The following is a 17,105-nucleotide window of genomic DNA, read 5'->3' on the forward strand; positions in this document are numbered from 1 at the left end:
TCAGTACTGATACGGGGGAAGACTTAGTAGAAAGACAGCACAACACTTGGATGAGATAGTCCTGGACCTGTGATTTCATTAATGAAGGGAACTCCCAGTGAGGAAACTCTCCAAAGGCAGATGATCACCTTTTTTCTTTTTCTTTTTTTTTTTTTAAATAACTTTTTATTGCTAGAACGCATGCCAGGGTAATTTTTTACAACATTATCCCTTGCATTCACTTCTGTTCCGATTTTTCCCCTCCCTCCCTCCACCCCTCCCCCCAGATAGCAAGCAGTCCTTTACATGTTGAATGGGTTGCAGTATATCCTAGATACAATATATGTGTGCAGAACCGAACAGTTTTCTTGTTGCACAGGGAGAATTGAATTCAGAAGGTATAAATAACCCGGGAGGAAAAACATAAATGCAAGCAGTTTATATTCATTTCCCAATGTTCTTTCCCTGGGTGTAGCTGCTTCTGTACATCTTTGATCAATTAAGGCTGTCTTTATCGAAGAGATCCACTTCCATCAGAATACATCCTCAAACAGTATCGTTGTTGAGGTATATAATGATCTCCTGGTTCTGCTCATTTCACTCAGCATCAGTTCATGTAAGTCTCGCCAGTCCTCTCTGTATTCATTCTGCAGGTCATTCCTTACAGAACAATAATATTCCATAACATTCATATACCACAATTTACTCGACCATTCTCCAATTGATGGACATCCTTTCATTTTCCAGCTTCTAGCCACTACAAACAGGGCTGCCACAAACATTTTGGCACATATAGGTCCTTTTCCTTTCTTTAGGATCACCTTTTTCCTGCAACTTGTTTTTTAGAGAGTGACTTTGAGGCACTGGGAAGTTGTCCACAGGCACAAATTAGTAAGGATCAGAGACAAGACTGATTCTCATGCTTGTGGATACCAAGGACAGCTCTGTATCCCCTCTGCCATTGTTGTCCCAGACATTTACTACTCAACAACAATGATGAGACTTTTATATATCACTATAAGTGTTCTACACTATGAAATAATGTATATTTCATTCAACCTTTTATCTCTAAAATGAAAGTGATAATAGTATCTACCTCAGGATTGTTGGAAATAAATGAGATAATATAAGGCACTACTATATGTCAGTTATTATCAGAGAGGCAAAGGGGGCTTAAGGGTTAGAGAGCAGGCAAAAAAGTCAGAAGGACATGCATTCAAGCCTTCTTTCTAATCCTATTGGTTGTATTGTAAAACATTTAACTGCTCAGGAGTTGTCTAAGACAACAGAAAAAGTGTGGAACTGGAGCAGTTTTGAGGTGGTATAATGGATAGAGCACTGAGGCCTGGAGTTAGAAAAACTAATTTCAAATCTAGCTTTGGATACTTACTAGTAGTCTAACCTTGGACAAGTCATTTAACCCTCTTTGCCTCAGTTTCCTCATCTGTAAAATGAGCTGGAGAAGGAAATGGCAAACCACTCCAGTGTCTCTGCCAAGAAAATGCCAAAATGGGGTCACAAAGAGCTGGACACGATTGAACAACATCCTAAACAATTTCCTTAAAAGTATACAAATTATATCAGAAGTTCAGTCACTATGTCTATTATTACAATTAATTATTATTATTATTGGATGGACTCTATCAGGTAGGGCTTCCTGGAGAATAGGGTAGGAGGCACCTTGAGTAGGGAGAAGCAAGGAGCTTACAGAATCAGGGTAAGGGGGTGCTGGTACAAAAGTTGAGCAGGGGTCACCAAGAGACCAAGAAGATTCATGTGGGTTGATGAAAAGCTGGGCAATATAAGAAGTGACTGAGGTAGAAAGCCAAGGGAAGGGCAGCTGGACCCCCCTCCAGGGCAGAGCCACCAGTTCTCGGATCAATTCAGCAATGACCCACTTTGCAGGGAGAACAAGTGGATGTGTGATTCCTGCAGGAAGGAGGTGGAAAAGGGAATTGATCATGGGTCCCTGCCACACCCCTCCTAGTAGCTTCTTTCTTGCTCCTCTGTTGCTCCCTCACATCGGTCTCTCTGTGTCCCCTTTCTCTGCCCCATCCTCAGCCACCCGCTGCACACGCTGGGGTCAGTTTTAGCGGGCCATATGGCTAAAGGGGATGAGCGCTGGTATTCTCTCCCTACCCAGAGACTTGGCTCTTCCGCAGCCTCAGTGACCCTCCGAGGAAGGTCTCTCAGGGTGAGAATGGGGGAGTCCTAGCCCCTGTCCCCTTGGTCCCAGAATCTAGCCTCAACCCAGACGGAGCCCCTCGGGACAGTATTGGTACGCTGTGACGAAGGGAAGGAAGTCTGTCCTTCTCCACCCTTGTCCCACTCTTTGGGGTAGGGTCTCTGCTACGTCCCACCCCGAACTGGGGTCTACGGTTCGGTTCCTGGCTCCTTCTAAAGCGCAGCTCTGGCTTGGGTCACCTCACGGGGGACAGTGGAGAATCCTCTGGTTTCTGGACTTGGGGCATATGCAGGACTGACCTTCCCCTTGACGAGGGAGGGGCTGAAGGGCCCCTGGCTTGGGCTGGGAGCCCTTGGGGGCCGAGGGAGGAGCTATCCTCAGCCCCACAAACCTGCCTGCAGGACTTGGGAAGAAGCGGGGTGCCTGGGGAGGGGAAGGAAGGGTCGGGTGAATCCTGGAGCAGACGCCGGGGAAGCAGAGGGGACTGAGGGGGAGGGGAGCCGGGCGGCTGCTTCTCCCTTTGTCCTTTTCCTCCCGTGGTGCCTCGGCTGGGCTTTGTCCCCGCTGCCCGTGTGGCCGGGCAATGCCCCTGTGCTAGTTCGGGGCGGGGCGGGGCGGGGCGGGGGAGGGGAGAAGGAGAGGAGGGGGAGGGGAAAAGGGGGGGCGGGCTCTCTCCTCACGTGCTCCCCCAGCTCGGCTCTTAACACTGGGCTCACGCCGCAGGGGGATGGAGACGGCTCCCTGTTTCTGAGCTCTGGGGGCGGCCGCTTGGCCCCGGCCCCCCTCCCACCTCCCCTCACCTGCTCCTCAAATCCCAGCCTCCCCATCCCAATCCAGCCTGGGAGGGAGACAGCAGAGGCAGCGACCCCCTCTCCAGCCCTCGCCTTCCTTCGCTGGCTGGCCCCCACCCCAGCCGCCCGGTCCCCGAGCCGGGCATCTCCCTCCTTGTCCTCAGCCCCCAGACCTGGGGAGATTATGAGGGAAGGATGAGTCGGATGCTCCGCTGGGTGTTGGTGCCTTTCGTCGTTTTCTCCGCTCTCTTCCCACAGCCTGGTGAGTGTGCTCCCCTTCCCCCCAGTCCCAATCGGAGGGCCCAATCCCCCCCTCACTTCCCAGCCCCCCCCCCGCCCCCAGCCTGGCCCTTTTCCTCTTCCAGCCCCGGCCCGTCTTCCCTGCCCCCCCCCCCCCGAATGCAGTATATTTTTGCTGCATCCACATTTTCCTGCAGTGTGTGTGGGGGGAGCACTGAGTTTAGGAGGGTTGAGGTGTGCCAGGGAGGGAGCCATCCACCCACCTGTCTCCATCCCAACTGTTTTCCTACCATGGCCACCCCCCTGCTGGGATGCCCAGGTTTCCCAGCTCCCCGCCGGGACCTTGGAAAGGGGGTCTCTAGTGATGCTTGGGCTGGAATAGAGGCCGGCCCATCTGTCCATCTTTCCCCATCCTTGCCTGCTGCCCATCAGAGCCCTTCTCTCCCAGGAGATGATCCTACCTCCTCAGGTCTCCACAGGTGACACCATAGCCCTAGGACTCTGGGGAGTCGGTCATTCTGTGCCTGAGTCTGTCCCAGTCCCTGTCCTCTCCCCACTGTGGTCCCTTCTAGCAGGTGGCCTTGTCTCTGCAGGTCTTGGTGGGGTGGCTGGGCCAACGGGAGCCCTGCAGTGGGGGAAACAGCCCTGGGACAGGGGGCTGCATACTTCTGAGGTCACCCATCCCAGCCGCCTGGTGGGGGAGAGCTCTGGGAGAGAGATCAGCAAGCAAGAGCTGGACACCAGAGCACGAAAGGAGCCACCTGGGGGCCCGGTGAGTGCATTAGGAAGGGAGCTCGGTTAACTGGATGTCAAGTTTTGGAGAGAGGAGTTGCTTTCCTGAACTCCTGGATAAGGGTCACAGGGAATGAGGGTCTCCACAGGACAAGTCTTCCAGCTCTTCTCAGGAACTCAGGAACTGACCTCAGGTCTGACTCAGGCCCTGAGGCCCTGCGGCTATTGGGTCTCAGTTTCCCTTTCTGTAAGGAGATCCTTAAGGGGCCGCAAGGCAGAAGACTGGGGAGACCTGACGAATTGTTAGAACTGCTAAGCTGTAGATTCTCCAATTATCCCGGTGAGCTAAGTGTTAAAAGGCTTGGTCGGGGAGATGTTACTTAAGTGCTAAGCTCTCCATCCTAATTTCTCTGATATACCCCATTTCCCAGGCTTCCAAGGTCCTTTTCCTTGAGATGACAGTTGTGTGATAAATTGGGGTTAACTCTGGGCCTCGTTGGGGTATGGGAGGGGAGGGGGCAGTGGTGAGAAAAACTTTGAATGAAGAATGAAAACTCCTGAGTTCTCTCTTTGGCCCTGAAATCTCACTGAGGACATCTCAGCTCTATTTCTAGTTCCTCCCTATGTTAGGGTGGAGGCACTTGTCAGTCCTTCCTTCCCCCCACTGAAGGCAGAGACTGAAGAAGAGGTTAGTGTCCAGAAAGTGCTTTGCGATCCCCAGCTAAAACACTGCCTGCCAACCCCTCCCACCCCCACCTAGCTCCCTTTCAGCTTCTGTCCCCTAGGGTGTCTCAGAGGAAGGCTAGGAATAAAGGAGATTAATTGTAATTAATATTTAATTAATATTGTGTGAATAATAACCATCAAAATGGAATATTCATTTGGAGTTCTCTGCAATCTTGAAGCTTTGGGGGAGGAGGCCAGGTAGCAGACCCTGAAAGGGAGGGGGCCAAAGCCTTATGGAAGGCATTGGGTGGGTCCAGCTCTACAGAAATACAAACTTGAAGAAGGACTTGGAGGGTATTGCTCAAGCCTGGGAATTTTTTTTTTAGAAGGGGGAAGGAGGGCAGAGGGGATATATGTTGAGGAAGGGGGAAGGGGAAGTGAGAAATGGAAGACTACCATTACAGACATCTGTCAATCTGGCATCTGTCCCTGGCTAATGTATTTGGTTAAAAGCCCTAACAGGGGAGTGGGGGGGATGTGGTGGAAAGAGGGGGAGGACTGGAGATGGAAGAGAGCAGGAAGAGAACATGCATAATAGATGGGCCATCACTCAGGGTGGTGGGAGGGGGGCAGGAGGGGGATAGATTAATGGTCCTTGGGAAGTGGAGGGGAAGGAAGGGGCTACAGCCAGATTCCACTTTGTTCTCATAGGGTGGGAGGTAGGAGAGGGGAGGGGGAGAGATGACCTGAAGAAGGGGCTAGATGCACAGACTCCTGAGTCCTCGGCCGGGGACCGAGCAAGGAAGCTGGGACGTGGGGTTCCTGGCACCTTGCTCCTTGGTCGGAGGGCCCTCCGAAAAAGCAGAAGGAGAGGATGGGGATGGCAAATGGAGAAGGTTGACCTCTATGTCTCTTGGGCCAAAGTGGCATTCCTCCAGCTCTCTAACCCAGCTGTCTATACTCTCGGTTCCTATGGAGGCTGACCTGGTTGGAGGACAGAAAGAAGGACAGGCTTGAGAAGGAAGACAGATGGGGGGTGGGGGGTGGAAAAAGGGATATCAAAGCTAAGGAGACTCTTGCCTCAACCTAATTTTTCTGAGAAAGTGTATATGGTGAGAAAGACTGGGAGACTGGGGCATTTTGGGAAAAATCATAGCTTACATTTATGTTAGACTTTCCACTTTAAAAGGTATCATATATACATTATTTCACTTGATCCACATAATACACAGGTGCTATTATTCCCTTTTTTTATAGATGGGGAAACTGAGGCTGCAAACTTTCCTAATATAGCTTGAGGTAGAATCTGAACTGGTCTTCTTGATTCAAGTCCACACTCTCTCCACTGTACCTGGCTATGAATCCAGGGTAGGAGTTGCCCCTCCAGGACCTCTTCCCATCCAGATTCAAGGAGATGCTAAGATGAAAGAGACTAGAAACCCAATACCCTGGATCCTCTCCTATCAAATATTTTAGGCTAGAAATATAATGCTTTTCTTTCCCTGGCTCTTGGGGAACTTATGTCTTTTATTATAATTTAACATTTTTTAGTTTATTTATTTTTGTTTCCAACATTCATTTTTGTAAGATTTTATGTTCCAAATTTTTCTCCTTCTCTCTCTTCCTTCCCTCTCCCCAAGACAGCAGAGCTCACAGTCTTGTTGGGGAGGCAAGAGCATCATTCAAAGTACCCAGCCCTGCCCAGGACATCATAAGACATAGCCACTGCCCCCTTTTCAGTTTTCCTTGACCTTTCCCACCTAAGCTCTAATGTGGATTGAGGTGGACAGTAATTCTTAAGGCCCCTTCCCTTCTTTATCCCCTCCTGGAGAAAGAGCCTGCCCTTCCCTCCCTGTTATTTTTGGTTATCTCCCAGGTTTTTTAATCATTCACTAGATTCAGAAAGGAAAGAACAAGGGGAGGCCATCTAAGCTTCTCACTCTCCCATTGGATTCTGTCTTTTAAGTTACCTGGTCAGAGGTGGACCCTGGGGCTTAAGTGCCCACATGGTGAAGAATAAATGTTGGTCTTTAATATCCCTTTGAATAGTAAATTATTTGGAGATCATTCAGGAACCCATGTAAGGATCTAAGGATACTGACTGATGGCAGTGGAGGCTATGTGTATTAAGACCTGGTAGGGATAATGTATCATCAGACTGAAAGGGTTCGTGTGTGTGTGTGTGTGTGTGTGTGTGTGTGTGTGTGTGTGTGTGTGTGAAAGAAAAGGTAATCAAAGGGAAAAATGAGAAAGAAGGCAAATAACAAGGCAAGAGAACTGGATTTGAATTCTGATTCTGCCTAAGTGTGATTCTGAGATTTGAAACGTTGGCCTAACTGGACTCCACAAATCATACTTTCACAGATTTATAGCTAGAATCTAATTCAGTTGCTTCATTTTATGAACAAAGAAACGGAAGCTAAAGAGTTTAAATGGATTGTTTAATCTCCCAGGGGTAGAAAGAGGCAGACCCAGGTCTGATGATTCTGAAACCAGCCTCTTTTTCTGTTGGATCAATCCTTTCCTGGTCCTTTGTAGGTCTTTGATTCAAAGATGAATAGATATAGTTTGATGTGGCCCCAGTGTAAAGAGAGTCCAATAGACCTGGATTAGAATCCTGCCATTGCCATTAATTCACCATGTGCTTTTGGGCATGTAGCTTCTCCTGTCCTAAGGCTCAGTCTCCCCATTTCTAAGGTGAGATAGTTATAGGGATGATCTAGAAGTGTCCTTCCAGCTCTAGGCTTCCCACACAGGAAGGCACAGGAATGGTTGTGGAACATCTGGAGAAATCTGGAAGTGGATTAGAACCAGGACCTAGAAATCCCTGCTGCTCGAGATGCAATTTGCCTTTATTTCAGACTAGGCTCTCAGGAACTAACTACAAACACTTGCTCTCTCAGGCATTCAGAAGAAAGTCCAGCCAGGACTTAGGTTTGCAGGGTACTGAGTATAGGAAGGCAATACAGATTTCTCAGGAAACTCAAGAGGATTCTAGGAAAGGGCTGGACTCAATCAAGATGACTGGATTCAAGACTGAGGAATGTCCAAGTGGAACATATTGACCAGGCTGGACAAGACTGGACAATATAACCATGGTGTGTACCTGGAATTCCCATCCTGTCTGGCTTCTTAGGCATCCTCACACCTGAAACCAGGTGTTTCTGTTGCCCCACTGATAAATGGCTTGCTGCTCCTGGTTCACTGCCTTGTCGGGGCAGAGAGACTTGTGTAGCTCAGTGAAACTATGAGCTATATCATGCAGGGTTACCCAAGGTGGACAGCTCATAGTTCTGACAAAAAGAGTGGAGAAGAAAATGACAAACTCCAGTATCTTTGCCACAAAAACTTATGGACAATAATAGAGGACAGAGGGACTGGCATGCAAAATCACTGACCTGATAACAATCTCTTGTGGATGCTTAACAGTACAACATTCACATACATTATCCAGTGAGAACCATTTTATGGATGAGGAAAATGAGAAGTGACTTGTCCAAGTGCCATAATGAGTTGTGGCACATTGGTGGCTGAGCCAGGATTAAAACTCAGGTCTCTAGGGCTCTTTCTGCTATAGTTTGTTTTCATCTGTTAAATGAAATGCTAAATTATTCAATGAAGCCCCTTCTATCCATAAATCTGTGAAATTATGATTTACAGAATTCTTATAGACCAATTATGACACTATACAGATAAAGAAACAGGCTGGGTCATAAGGAGAGAAATAAAAAGTGAGAAGACTTCAACTGGGAAGAGTGGAAATGTCAGAGAAAGCATAGACTTTGGGCTACACATACTAAAGGCTGGGGTTGGGAGAAGGAAGATTTCTTCTGAATTTTCCATTTGGGGTTCAAAGTTCTAGTTGTTTTAGTTGACATGTGCTCAATTCTGAATCTGGGAAAGGGATAAGGAACAAAAGGAATTGTTCCTCCTTCATTCTCAAAGAAGACCAGTGACCTCACAAAGGTGATGTTTTGACTTGTAAAACACCATAGAAAATTACCCATGCATATAACTTGTAAATAAAAAGCTATAATAAAAAAAACACCATAGATAGGGTTGGTAAGACAGCAAAATGGCTCTGTGGATAGAGTTCCAGGCCTGGAGTCAGGAAAACGCATCTTTGGGAGTTTGAATATAGCCTCAGACACTTAGTAACTGTGTGATCTGGGCAAGTCACTTAATCCTATTTGTTTCAATTTTCTTATCTGAAAAATGAGTTGGAGAAATGGAAAACCACTCCAGTATCTTTGCCAAGAAAACCCCCAAAGGGGTCATGAATGAAATGACTGGACAACAATAACAGCAGGGTTCAATATCAAAGATTATGGAGCTCATTGTCATGAATGGGGAGCTTCAGTGTCAGAGACAGGAATTCTATATCAGGGCAGGAAAGTCTCAGTGTCAGGATGGGGATTCATTTTCAGAGAGGACGGGGTCACTGTCAGAAATGGTAAGGAGTTAACATCAAGGATGGGGGCTGAGTGTCAAGATCGGGGTTCAATGTCAGGGATAGCTCGGTGTCAGAGATGGGGTTCAGTGTCCGGATGAGGGTTTAACCCCAGGGAATTCAGTGTCAGGGGTGGTGAGGAGCCAGCCTCCGGGATGAGGGCTTGATGTCAGGGATGGAATATCAAGAGAGACAACATCTGGGGAAGGTGATTTTAGTGATGAAGACAAGGAGCATGGTTAGTGCCAGGAAAGGGCTTAGGAATCCAGCTTGTTGCGGGCTTAGACATCCCCAGCCCTAGCTGGGTTCACGGCCCATTCACTACCTTTTTCTCTCCCTTGTCCCTGATTCTTTCTAGTGACCCAGCTGCCCAAAGTCCCTTCCCTCAGAGATGGCGACCCTGCGGGGAGGTGACTTTGTCCTCAGAAATATAGGTCACTTCTCATCACTAGAAGCTTGTCCAAGTTCCTCTATTGTCTTGGCATTTTACTGTGTCTGTGGCTAAGTGGGCCATCGGCTTATTCCTCAGAGTGAGGTTTGGGGTGTCCTGGGATTTGTTCTGTGGGATGAGACAGGAAACAGCTTCCCCTCTGGCCCCCTGGGATATCTGGAAACAACTTTTGCTGCCGCCGCCATCTTGTACAAGACGTAACTCAGTGCTGATTTCTTTCACCAAAGACAAGGCTTGTGAATCCTGACTCCTTCCCTGCTTTCTTCCATTGGCTTCTGGCCCAGGCAGGTGTTCCAGGGGACACAGTACTTAGAACGGGGAGGGGGGGACTTAGGAGTCACTTAGGCGCAGGATCATGGAGTGAGACCTTTGAGGCTTCTCATGGCCAATGCTCTCATTTTTCAGAGGATAGAATGGGGGCTCGTAAGAGTTAAGTGACTTTTTAAAGTTGATGCAGGTAGTAAGTAGATTCTTTATGTCATTCCCCAGTCTTCTCTTCTCTCCCAACCAGCCTCTGTTCCATTCTCCACATTTATAGTTAATCTTGTTCACAAAGATGGAGCCCATCCAACCTTGAGCTCCCTCAAGCTCCTCTCCTCCATTTTTAGCTTCATAGGCATGGAGATTTAGAACTGGAAGGATCCTTCCAGGTCATTGGGTCTGTTGCCCTCATTTTACCAATGACATAACTGAAGACTGGAAAGTGACTTGTCCAGGGTTACATAGATCCTTCTCCCACCGATGTTCGTAATCATTCTCTCCCCTCACACTTCCTTAGGTAGGACCTTGGTTCTCAGAGCGAGGATCCTACAAGTCCTATATCCTATCTTTCTACTCTATCATTCATCTCCCTCTCTGTCCTTCTTTCTTCCACTCACAGGAGCATCCCAGCATCTCAGGAAGACCAGTTTCTTTCCCTTTGCCTTCTATCCTACTTATTTCCATATCCTGCTGGAACTTACTTCTCTTCTCCTTTTTCATGGATCTCTCTCTCTCTCTCTCTCTCTCTCTCTCTCTCTCTCTCTCTCTCTCTCTCTCCCTCTTTCTCACTTTCTGCCTCTCTCTCTCTCTCTCACTCTCTGTCTCTCTCTCGTCTCTCTCTCTGTCTCTCTCTGTCTCTCCTTCACTGTCTCTCTCTCTGTCTGTCTCTCTTTGTCTCTGTCTTTTTCTCTGTCTCTCTCTGTCTGTCTCTCTGTCTCTGTCTCTGTCTCTGTCTCTCTCTCACTGCTTCTGTCTCTCCCGGGTTTTTCCCATTTCCCTACCAATATGTTTAAGTCTCCTCAAACTTACACCTCCCTTCAGCCCTTCTATCTCATCCAATTATTGTCATGTCTCTTGTCATCATCACTACTAAACTGACATATAAATGGTGCTCCAGCCTCCTTACTATGAATTCTGACCTCAACTAGCCTCTTGAGCCACTCCATGGAAACTCTTCTTTTAAAAGCCATTGGTGATCTATTCATCTAATCCAATAACCTTTTCTTAGTTTCCATCCTTCTTGACTTCTTGGCAAATTTTGAGGCTACTGACCAATCCCTACAACTAGATATTCTTCTCTTGGCTTTAGAAATAAGATACTCCCAAGGTTTTTCTCCTTCTCTTTAACTGCTTCTTTCTCTCCAATATTCTTTTCTTTAGGCAATTTGATCCATGTAAATGACAAGTTTCTCTCTCTCTCTCTCTCTCTCTCTCTCTCTCCTCTCTCTCTCTCTCTCTCTCTTTCTCTCTCTTCAGTGTTTGTCTCCGTCTCTTTTTCTACTCTCTCTTCTGCTCTCTTTTTCTTTCCCTTTTTCTCTTTCTCTGTCTCTTTCTCTGTATTTTCTGTCTCTGTTCCTCTCTTCTCTTTCTGTCTCTGTCTCTATTTCTCTCTGTCTCTATCTCTCCCTCCCCTCTGTTTCCTTTCTTTTTCCCTTCTTCTCCCTGTCTTTCTCATTATGCCCGTCCTTTTCTCTTTGTGTCTGTGTCTGTGTCGCTTCTTGATTGAAATATGCTACAGTCCAATCCTGTGCAATATTCTGTCATGCTTCCATAATCATGCAATATTCTTTTTGCTTTAACAGAGGGAGCATGGTTCAGTGAAAAGGGACTTGACTTTGAATAGAGAAGGTTCACATCTCATCTCTGATACTATCAGTGTGAACTTGGGGCAAGTCACTTAAGCCCTCTGGGCCTCGGTTTTCTCATTTGAAAAATAAAGGGGTCAGACTAGGTGGCCTTTAAGACCCCTTTCAATTTTAAATCAGTGGTCCTGAGCTTGTCCTCCCTTACTTTTTGCCTGTTTAAAACTCAGTTCACATGTTGTCTCTTCTAGGAAGCCTTCCTTGATGCTCCCTGTCACTCTGTCTTTATCCCCTTGAAGCTCATTTGGTACTTTGCTTAGCACATCTCTAATGAATTAGCACACACTGTCTTGGGATACTTTACAACGTATAAATTGCAAGCTTAAGGCACTTAGAGGTCATCTCATTCAACTCTCCTCTTTTTTTGTAGATGACTGAATCAAAGGCTAAAAAAATGACTCGACCATGATAACCCAGGCAGTAAATAGCATAGCCAGGATTCAAACTTACATCATTTGATTCTGCAAGGATCAAGTCCAAATACGTCAGCCCTCCACAACCCAGCCCCACCAGGTGCCAGATTGTCCAGGGCCTTAAATGCTGGACAGAGGTACTGGGGAGCCATTGAAATTTTTTGAATGGGAGAGAGTGACGTATCCCATGGTTGCATAGCAGTTGAGGTATATGCATTTTGTGATAAGAATGTTCATTTGGATGTAGTACAATTTCTCAAATTGTTTATTAACTTTTCAGTCAATGATAGAGTAGAAAGACAGGACAATCAGTCCATTATCATTGGACAGAGATTACACATGAAGAGTAGCAAGGATTCATTTCCTGCAGATGGTCTGAGAAATGCGTGATTTTTAAGATCCCTGGATCCCTCTCTGTGTCATCGCCACAGAAATGGAAGGGGGCTATGTAGGTCTAGAAGTCATTCTATACTTTAATCTGTTCTTTACTTTTAATGTGATCCAGGGTGTAGATCACCCTGGCTGCAATATTCATCATCTGATGGCTGATCATCATGATCTTGGTATTGAACTTCTGCAGATTTGACCAGAGTGATCCTTGGAAAGCAGACACAGTGAATGGGAGATGGGTATTTCACGTAGGAAGACTAAAGAATAACTCACTAGTATCAAGAAATCAGTTAACAAATATTTATCAAAGGCTTTTTATATGTCCAGCACTGTTCGAGGCCCTAGGTTAAACAAGCACTATTTGCAAGGTCCTTAGAATATACACAAATTGTTCAAAGAGCTGACTTCTACAAATCGAGTCAACTAGCATTTATTAAGCACTTATTTTGTGCCAGATGCTGTGCTAAGGACTGAGGATACAAAGAAAAGCAAAAACATGTTCCCTTCTATCAAGGAGTCCACATTCAAATGGGGGAGACAATATGACAACTATACCCCTAGGAATGTACATGCAAGGTAAATTATACAGGGGGAAACTTCCTGTGCATCTGCTTTCTGTGAGGGATTTCTAGAAAGAAGTGGATGAGAAGAGGTGGATAGGTTGCATTCTGATCTGGAGAACAGAACATTTCACTAATGAGGTAGTGGAACCAATGAAATATAGAGTTAAAACTATTAGGAAAATCACCTCAAAATGTATGATTTTGGACTAGTTTGGGCTTCAAATGACTTTTAGATCTCCCTTATTGTTCTAAGATATACAGATACAAATACAGATACAGATACAAAGTCTGTAAAGAAGGAGAAAGTTTAGTCATGGAGAGCAGTTGGAAAGCTGATTTAATGATCCAGGCATGTGGTAATAAATACCTCAATTAGCTGGGTGGTCTTAGGAGTATAAAGGAAGATTGATAATTTGATCATTAGGATTTGGCAATTAGTTAATTGAATATCATATGAGAAAACAATTCCTTTCACTCTTTTGAAGAGATGGGAGTGCACATGTGTTAAATTTTGCACATATTTTCATATTCTATAATATATTGATTATTTTTCCTGAGTCTTTTTTCTCTTCCTTTTCCTTTTTTTTCTTTAAAAATGTTCTCGATTATATGGGACAACTCTCTAGGAAGAGGAAGAGAAAGATACAAGAGGAAAGTTAAGTCAATGTAAAAGAAAATTTATCAATAAAAATTTATCTTAAAATCAAAAATTTGATGGAATTGTCAAAGGTGAGATAAATGAAAGAATCAGAGATATCGCCAAAGATCTGAGAATAAAGGTGTTAATGATAAAAATAGGAAAGTCAGGAAGCAGGCTGATATTGGGCTGATATTGAAGGGATGAAGATGAGTTCGGTTTGGGACCTGCCATCACATCTAATGCAAAACTCACAAATTGAAAGGTAGAGTAGACTGCTGGAGTATAACATTAGAACCCAGTAAAAAGACTGAGGTTGGAGAGAAATATTTGTGAGTGATAGCTGAAGTCATGGTATCATCCAAGAAAAGGAGTCGGAGCCAGACGAGCAGGATGCTGGAGAGTAGATCTTGGAGCAAAGCATAGGGAGACGGTGGAAGGAGGAAGAGGAGTATCAATAAGTAGAAGTCAGAGGGCTAAGAAGAGATCCAGGATACTACAGGGACATTAGAGATCAAGACAAGAACAGGTCAGAGGAATGGCCCACGGTATCAAATGCAGCTGAAAGGTCATCAGGGATGAAAGCAGATAAAAAGATAGTGGATTGGGTAATTAGGAGGTCACTGGTAAATTTCCAGAGAGCAGTTTTAGCTTTATGGCAGGGACAAAAGCCAGATTTCGAGGATTAGGGACCTAATGGATTGTCGGGAAATGGAGGTAGCAAGTATAGACCACACCTTCAAGAATTTGGCAGTGAATGGAAGGGAAGAAATAGGATGAGAACATTTGGATCGAGTGAAGATTTGTCAGGGCAAAGAGAAATGTTTCTGCTTAAAGGTACAGGGGAAGAAGAACAATATGTGCAAGCAAAGAGATAATTGAAGAGGCAAGATCCTGGAGAAGGTGGTAGGGAATAGGATGAAGTTGTTTTTGCTGTTGTTATTCATTCTTCGTTCTCCACAAGGACAGATGACATACATAGGCTGAGGGAAGAGAACCATTCTGGTAAAATGGAAAGAATGTTAGATTTAATGTCAAAGAACCTGAATTCAAATCCTACCCACAAACACTTTCTAGCTGGGTAGCATTGGGCAAATCATTTACTCTCTCTAGCCTTCAGTTTCCTCATTTGTAAAATGGGGATAATAAGAGCATCTATGTTGTAAGGGATAAAATGAGATAATTTATTGAGGATCTAAATTCAGATTGTGACTGCTACTTACTTCCTCTACGTCCATGAGCAAAATCATTTAACATCTTAGTTCCCCCTTTTGTAAAATGAGGTAATTGGATTAGATAAGCTTTAAGTCCTTCCTCTATGATCCTCCAGGACGTGGGAAGTCAAATGCATCTGCTAAAGTGGGTCTGGAATTCCTGTCCCTTTGATTTTCTTAGCTTTTTTTTTTTTTCCAAACAAAAGAAAGCTCATTGGCTGGATGGAGGTAGTATAAGTGGAAATGACTTTTTATTTTTTAAAGGCTTAAATAAAAAAAGAATTTTTTTAAGTTTCAAAAATGTAATTGATATCTTTTTTATACTTAACTTCTGAATATTATAGTTTCTTCTTTCCTTCTTACTCCTGTTTGTTCCATCTATCCCTTATAACATCAAATTAAAAAAAAAAAAGCAAGCGATTCATCGGAACTAACTAATAGATCAGCTGAGCCTGATGGTAGTTAGTGTTCTTGGCCATTATAATTACATAACCTTCACTTCCACTTTAAATTTATTTTTTTAAATCAAAGATGAAGCAGGTAGCGAGGGCAAGAGCATGGCTAGATGGCACCAAAAACCCAGGCAGAAATTAGATAGCAAGAACCTGTCCTGGGACAAGCCTGTGACCTTGCCTGAGCAATATTCCTTGGGCTGGGAGCAGGAAAGGAGATGCAGCTGGTGGGAATGAGTCAGCCCTGGGCAGAGCCCAGGCTCAGGGAGAGTGGGAAAGCCGAGGAAATTATAGGCAGGGGGTGACCCTGAGTTTGAGATCAGAGAGGGGCCATAGAAGGATGAGTCCAAGGGGTAAAAGGCTGATGGTGGAATGGAGATGGAAGGTTCAGGTGCCCAATGGGATGTCATCACTGATGATGAAATAGTTGAAAATGATGGCGGGAGGCCAGCTGGAGAATAAACTTGAATCAGATTTTCAAGGGATGTGGGTCCTGGATTTCAGTAGGTGACAGGAGGGAATGTGGAAATACTGATGTAGTTTGATAGCATGATGAATGAGTCTGGTAGAGTAATGGCCTGGCACCGGTGGTTGGACTGATCTATCTCCTTTTCTTCCACTGGTATGAGAGAAATTATCAATAAGATTATCATGAAAGAGGGCGGTGGGAGATAAGGAATCATCAAGGGAAAGGTATCGATTCTTCACAAAGAATCCACAGATCCCTTGGGTAGATTTCAGAGGGGAGTTCATCAACTTAGATGGAAAAACAGTTATACCCTTATTTCACTATAATGGTTTTCCTTTAAAATCCTGTGTATTTTGTTTTAAATTTAAATTTAAAATCATTATTCTGAAGAAGGATCCATAAGCTTCACCAGACTGTTTGGCCCAAAAACAGGTTAATGATCTCTGCCTCAGGGTGAGCAGGGAAGGAAAATGTTGAGGGAGATAGACAAGATTATACTCCACTGAGTGACATGGAGGTTCCTCAGAGCTCAGGGGAAGGGATCTACTGGGAGACAGTTGAGATTGAGTTAAATTAGATTATTTTGGGGAGCTGCCAATGGAGGGAAGGATAAGGGTAACCACAAATTAGGAGATTTGTGTTGATGGTGCAGGAGGGTATAAGTTAGGAAGCCCTAGATAAGGTGGTCTATCGAGTTCTCTGAAGAAATTGGAATTGGGAGGAGGAGAATTAAGGTACACACAGATAGAAATCCAACTTTGGGGTCTAAATGGGGCGGTAGCAATGAGTAAAAGCTGTTACAGACAAAAGAGGGCTCCTCATCCCAGGCAGAAATCACATTTTGACTCCCTCCTGTCCTAGGGAGCAGGACCTGCGTTTTCTTCCTTGTGAGTTATAATTGGACCAATGCAAATGTCGTTTTACTTCTCTCTTTCTTTGTCATTGATCCCATCTGTGTCCTATCCCTCTGTGAAGGACTGAGTAGGGTAGGGACGATGTCTCATCTGACTGGAAGCTCTCTGAGGACAAGGTCTGGGTCTCCTCCTTCCTCTGGTTCCCTTTCTGCCCCAGACCCTCTCCACAAGGGATGTTCCAAACAGAATGGAGACAGATGGATTTTCTGATTCCCCTGAAAGTGTGGGAGGTTCCGTCAGAGCCACAGAGCTTTGCCATTAGAACTTTTCCAGAATCTACTCCAGTATCTCCATCTCTCCTTTCTCCTTTCCCTCCCACCCTCACCCCCCAGTGTACTAGAACACCAGCTCAGGAAACCAGCCGGGTCCCAGCCGCACAGCCTTAGAATGTCACGGATGTTCTAGTCCAAACATCTCATTTTGCAGGAGGAAATCA

At 45.3% G+C, this 17,105-nt stretch overlaps 1 protein-coding gene across 2 annotated transcripts in view; it reads left to right on the forward strand.

Moving 5' to 3' along the window:
• The first annotated feature begins 2,818 nt into the window (after window positions 1-2,818).
• Window positions 2,819-17,105, forward strand: part of ADAM11 (ADAM metallopeptidase domain 11) — a 34,814-nt gene continuing 20,527 nt past the window's right edge. For both annotated transcript variants that reach the window (XM_051994854.1, XM_051994855.1), the window contains exons 1-2: window positions 2,819-3,217; window positions 3,789-3,967. In XM_051994854.1, coding sequence (XP_051850814.1) covers window positions 3,151-3,217; window positions 3,789-3,967 — 246 coding nt within the window. In that variant the 5' untranslated portion in view covers window positions 2,819-3,150. The remainder of the gene's footprint in view (window positions 3,218-3,788; window positions 3,968-17,105) is intronic.

This window comes from Antechinus flavipes, chromosome 4 (genome assembly GCF_016432865.1).
Source record: "Antechinus flavipes isolate AdamAnt ecotype Samford, QLD, Australia chromosome 4, AdamAnt_v2, whole genome shotgun sequence".
Lineage (NCBI taxonomy): Eukaryota > Metazoa > Chordata > Mammalia > Dasyuromorphia > Dasyuridae > Antechinus > Antechinus flavipes.